The sequence below is a fragment of the Candoia aspera genome, chromosome 18, assembly GCF_035149785.1.
Source record: "Candoia aspera isolate rCanAsp1 chromosome 18, rCanAsp1.hap2, whole genome shotgun sequence".
Taxonomy (NCBI): Eukaryota; Metazoa; Chordata; class Lepidosauria; order Squamata; family Boidae; genus Candoia; species Candoia aspera.
This window is the reverse complement of record NC_086170.1, coordinates 6,917,879-6,923,707: the sequence shown is the minus strand read 5'-3', so window position 1 is coordinate 6,923,707 and position 5,829 is coordinate 6,917,879. Positions and strand designations below refer to the sequence as shown.

The 5,829-nt window shown below is 48.5% G+C and overlaps 1 protein-coding gene across 1 annotated transcript; it reads right to left on the bottom strand.

Moving 5' to 3' along the window:
* Nucleotides 1-1,096: 1,096 nt before the first annotated feature.
* ANKRD65 (ankyrin repeat domain 65) lies at nucleotides 1,097-5,829 on the bottom strand. Its single transcript, XM_063317405.1, has 4 exons — nucleotides 5,570-5,829; nucleotides 4,892-5,120; nucleotides 2,642-3,191; nucleotides 1,097-1,679 (listed from the first exon to the last, which is right to left on the bottom strand). The coding sequence occupies exons 1-4, from the start codon at nucleotides 5,574-5,576 to the stop codon at nucleotides 1,236-1,238; spliced, it is 1,230 nt and encodes a 409-aa protein (XP_063173475.1). The 5' UTR covers nucleotides 5,577-5,829; the 3' UTR covers nucleotides 1,097-1,235.

Here is a 5,829-nt window from a genome sequence, read left to right as displayed (position 1 = left end):
AGACACTGTCACGCAAAGCACACTGCAGTGTCCGAAGGAGAAAAATCAAACTAAAGGAGGTTTATTTTCCCCTTTCGTAAAGAGTTTGCCAACCTCCAGTTTTTGTCTCTGCGTGCATTATACGTCATGCCTTTTCCAGAGAAGTCTCGGGTGCCCCCAAGGTTCAATTTGCAGCAGCCTAAATGCCTTTTGGGGTCACCCAAGGGCCTCATCCTGCCTTTCCCTCGGTGTCTAGACGCTCTCTATGGGTGGGGGGGCATTCTTGCAGAAGAGGGGCAATCTCCCCAGCTCCTGTTGAGAGAGCAATCAGTCCAGAATCCAGGTGGGTTGATGTCGGACTCCAAATCTCATTCTCCCCAGCCAGCAAAGGGTCAGCCTGATTGTATCAAGGGAGAAGTGGGACGCAATGGAGTAGCTGCTGATTTGATCAAGCCAAATGTCCCCCAGAAACAGAATACTCTGTATCTTTTTTTCCTTGTTTGACTTGCCAATTATAGTCTCTGGCAGTGTTTCTCAACCTTGGGGACTTTAAGGTGTGTGGACTTCAACTCCCAGAATTCCCCAGACAGCTAAGCTATCCCCAGGTTGAGAAATGGTGGTCTGTGGCAACCAAGCAACCTCAGTCAATGTTGGGCCACTGGAAAGAGAGTTATCCTCATACATATTTCTAGATCAGTAGGCTTCATCAGGGCTTTCTGATACCTGTCCTGTTGGTGCCCACTCCATTTGGCTCCACTGCTGTTGGCACAATTATTATTAGAAGGAAGCCATTTGCTTCAATTGCTCAGCAAAGTGGTAGAAAGAGCCCAAAGGACATCTGTTCTACCCCCATCCTGGGCTCTTTCCTATCCCCAGCTCCAACTGTCTTAGATCCTGAGTGTAACTGCCATAAGGAACCCGCTTATGCACCCAACACCACTCCAAGAGCTGTGAGGTCTTCGTGTATCATTGGGAAACACCTTTTAAGATCAGAAAGTCTGGGCAGGAGGCTGCGGTGAGGGGTAAAAGAGGTACCACCCCAAATGCTCCTTTCATCACCTCCAGCAAACCCACACCCGTCCCCAAGAGAAATGGGAAAGAAATTCTCAAGCTCCCTGGGAAGGAGGAGGAAAAGCAGAAGCTCCTTTGCAGTGGGAAATTACTAGCCCCCTTTGACACAGTATGACCTCTCCGGGCAGTTGAAAAGGATAAGCTTTTAATGTTAGACGGGGATGATGAAGCCAAAAAGACAGACGCTACACTTGGGGACACCCAGGGAGAGCATAACTAGAGCAAACTCCAGGCCCCGAACTCCCCAAGGCCAGCTGTTCCGCGGTCTCCTTCCACCGAGTCTTCTGGTTAAGATCTGCGCCCTTTGCTAACAAAAGTTCCATTAGGGGAAATATTTTTTTTTCTGCAGCCAAGTGCAAAGAGGTTTTGCCCAGCCGCCCAGCCGCGTTAATCTGTGCCCCATGCTCCAAGAGATAACTGGCAACATCGGCATGGCCACAAATGACTGCTCGGTGGAGCGGCGTGAGCCGGAGGGCATCTCTTTGATCAATGCCCGCAGTGGTGCTTCCTTTGACCAAAAGGTGGACAGCCAGCAGGCACCCAGCACCTGCCGCCTTGTGGAGCGGGATGCAACCATGGGAGTCGGCTAAGTTTCGATCCGCTTGGTTCTCGAGCAACAGCTTCACAATCTGAAGGGAGAGAGAGGAAAAGCTTGAAAAAGCAGTGGTCAAGCCGACTCTGGAGCAACGGAAGCCGTGCCTCAGAGCTTAGCCCCAGTTGAGGAATCCAACAGCCCAGGTTTTGCGCTAAAGTTCGCTTTGAGTTTCTGAAACAACTTGACTTTTCAGATCTGGGTTTTCGATCCATTTAGAAAACCAGATGGGTTAAGTTTGGAAACCAACGTGTCTATGCACCTGCAGAAAAGCCTATCCAATTGCTGCCTGGGATAGAAATCACTTCAAATCAACTCAGATTCAGTGCTTCGGGGGACTATGGAAATTCAAACACAATGATCAGAACAACCCAGACCTCTGAGAAACAGATCTCTGAAAAAGAATCTTTGCACAATGCTATTTTGCAGACACCTTGTAATGGAAATGGAGCTTCTGATGATGTGGGTTTCATGGACCCAAAACAGCTGCTCTGCTTCAGTTAGAAGCAGAGAACTTCTGACTGGGGAGTTGAACTGGTGTCTGGTCTGTTGATGGTTAGACTCCCTTTTCTAAGCTGAAAGGTCAAGAAAAGCCAACAAAGTATTCCCCAAATATTTTTCTACTTGTGATAAAGAATAAAAAAACAGCCCTCCTGATTCATGAACAGAAATCACACCCGCTAGTTTCAGTATAATAATTTTTTTTCCCGTTCATTCGTGTCCGATTCTCAGAGACCGTCTGGACAAGTCCCTGCAGTTTTCTCGGCAAGGCTTTTCAGAAGTGGTTGGCCATTGCCTTCTTCCTGGGGCTGAGAGAGAGGGACTGGCCCAAGGTCACCCACACACCCCAATGCAGGACTAGAACTCACACCACACCAAACCACCTCGCCTTAACCACCACACCAAACTGGCTCTCATAATAATATTAACTGTTGTTAATTATTATGATGAATAATAACACTGCTATTAGTATAGGTATGATCTAAAAAGTAAGACTACCTCATGATGGCTGTTTTTCGAAGCGACAGAGAGCGCAGTCCTTCCCCAGTCGTCTTGAAGATTCACGTTGGCCCCTTTTGCAAGCAAGAGACGCATCGTTTTGGGTTTTCCAATCTCGGCAGCTATGTGTAAAGGTGCAAAGCCCCCCTTACTCTGGAGATCAGGATTGACCCCTTGGGAAATCAGCCCATTTACTATATGAAGCTGGTTGCCAGCTGTAGCCCAGTGCAAGGCGGTCCACTGATTACAGTCGGTAGCGGTGGGATCCGTCCCATTCCGTAGGAGCAGCTGCATCATCAAGGTGTGGCCGTTGGCGGCCGCACAATGAAACGGGGTAAGGCCCCCTTTGGTGGACTCACTTGCTGGTGCCCCCCGAGCCAAGAGGAGATCCGCTACTTGTGTATGGCCACTCCACGCAGCATGGTGCAGAGGGGTGTAGCTGGCCCTGTTGTCTGTGTGGGTCGTTGCTCCACGCTGGATGAGAAACTTCACCAACGGGATGTAACTGTGCAAGGAAGCGACGTGCAGGGGGGTCCACCCATTTTCGTCTCTAAAAAGGGTCGATTGAAAAAAGGAAGAAAGCTAAGAAGGCCTCGTACGGAAAGCAGGGCTACCCTCCCCAGGGAATGCTGGGAAGGGTAGTTCTGGATCTACGCACAGCTGGAGTTTGGCAACAGCCAAGTCTCTTCAGATTCGAAACTAAGAATGCATGCCTTTAAATGAATGCTAAGCCAAAATGCATGTTGCAAGTTCTCCAACATTTTCTCCTCGAGCAAAAGATGTTTTGGCTTTTCTAACTTATTCTCAAGGAGCTTGAGAATTTCTTTCATATTTCTCTTGGGGCGTTTCTGAGAGAGTTTGATGGCTTGAAGCGGCGAAGAGGAGCTATCGTTGGGGATTTTGTTTTTCCCTTGATGCCGCTTTCTAACATTCCCGGGTCATTCTAGCTTCCTGGCAATGAACCGATCCTTACTCAGGAAAATGACACTCAAATCCTCTTCTGCTTTGAAAGGAAGTTGGGGAACAACTTTGCTCGCGTGGCGATAGAGAACTTTCCTGCACGGTCCTCGTTTGAGTGACCCAGTGCAGGGAGAGAAAGACATCAAGTCCTCCCATACTCTTCTCTTCCCTGGATCCATTATCCACTCCCTTTCCCCATCTTTCAACTGGTCAGGATCCTTGGAACGACATCTACAGGCAAGCGTGAGATAAATGAACCGAGAAGATAGGCCAGAAGATCTCTTACTATGCCACAGGCCTGGAAAATATACCCATGTTCTTTAGGGCTGGTGCCACTAACATCCTATGCCAAAGTACCAAGTTCAGTCTTTGGTGGGAAACAGGGACCTGGTTATCTGAAGGACTGGAAGCCCACCCAGCCCTTAACACTGGCCTGTGGTTTGTTTCTCATGGGTATTTGGCTGGCTGGAGAGGATTTGGGGAGGGGGGAATTGAGGCCCCACTGGCAGGGGGTGGGTAGCAAAAGGAATTGGGTGGAATCGAAATGAAGCAGGGGCTGCCTTTTTACATTCTGAATTCAGGGAAGCCATCCCAAAGCTGTCTTAAGCTCCCATTGGCAGGAACAGACTGTAAAGTGCACAGTCAGAAATTATGGCATGGTGTTGGATTCTTCTCCCCAAGGAAGTTCACCATGGCTCTGCTCTGCCACTTTTTAAACAAATAGTTAAGGCAAAGACCTTTTTATTCAGAAAGGTCTCCCCCCCCACCCCACCCTTTGCTGATTTCAGTTCCGGCGTGTGCGTTTGTGAAAGCCAGATTCAGAAACAAAATGGCTGGTGCTTTAATGGAGTTTGCCCACCTAGCAGCTACACGCTAATCATGGTTAGCATTAACCTTGCTTAAGGAATTTTTTTTTGTCGCAGTGGTTAACTGAGTTACGTGAAGCCTACCTGTTTGGTTAGTTTAGAGTCCAACTAAATAACCGGTACAAACCCAGAAGAGGGGTTAAATCAGGAAGCAGTTCAAGCATGAAGCAACACAACCTTTAGCTAATGAATCAACACAACCTTTAAGCTAATTAGTCTTTCCTCAGCCATGGAGCTGTCTGGGCTACTCTTTCCATCAATCTACACTGTGGGTTGTGCTGGCGATAAAAAGGAGATACTTCCACATAAGCTGGTTGGTGCTCTCAAGAGAAAAAGTGGGCTAGAAATGCAATAGTGATTTTCTAAAAAATACACTCAACAAAAGCAATTGTGGGAAACTTCTGTGAGGGCCCCCAGACTTCACCTGCTGTCCGTGGCTGCCCCTCGCTTCAACAACTGCTTTACCAGCCGCAGGTCCCCATTCCTGGCTGCCTGGTGGAGCTCCCTCCACCCCGCTGGCTTGGCTGTTGGGAACAAACAATTTTCAGGACCCTTCGCAGCAAGCGCCCAGCCTTCCTCCTCTCGGATTCCCCCTGCCGTTGTTTCCGCCAGCACCATCCACTTTCTCACCAGCTCAGCCTGGGCTTTTGCATCTGTCAAAGGGAGGATGGGGAAAACCTGGTCAACATTAGACTCTGTGCATCAGCAAAAAAGTGAGAGGCAGAGAGAAAGACGGGAAGAAAGGAGGGCATCAAAAAGAAAAGGAAGGGGAGGCCCCACCCACTTTGGGAAGCCCCGCCCAGTCCCTGTATAAGTCCCGCCCACCTGGGGCTTCATCCCCCCTCTTCCTCTTCTGAGGAAATGTGACCCTTGACTGAAAATGTCTGGCCATCCCCTTTGGCAGGAAAGATTGGCCTCTACTTGAAACGTTGGTAAATAGCTGGTCATTTATAAATAACATTAAGCTAGAGGGAGAAATTATCCAATCTGAGCTATATGGTCCTTTGCACTATCTAATTCAATGCTTCCAAGCTGAGATTCTTGGCTCCGTTCTAAAAGCATAAAAATATATTTTAAGGGGCAAGACATTTTTATTTCTTACCAGTCATTTTCCTCCTCCACTGCTGACTTCTCACTATAACAAGATGCACCAACGATGGGTGGAAAAGGCGTGTTTATGCCACTTAGTTGCTTCTTTTCAGGGGCTGCTGTGAAGCTTGGCAATCTGTTCTCCTGGGTTGGTTCACTGCCTGGGATGCCTGTGCAACACGGTGTAGCTACTCTTGGCCCACGAAGCAGAATTCCCATGGCAGCTCTGCAAAGAATGGGAACAGGCCATATTTTATCCTGACAATATTTGCT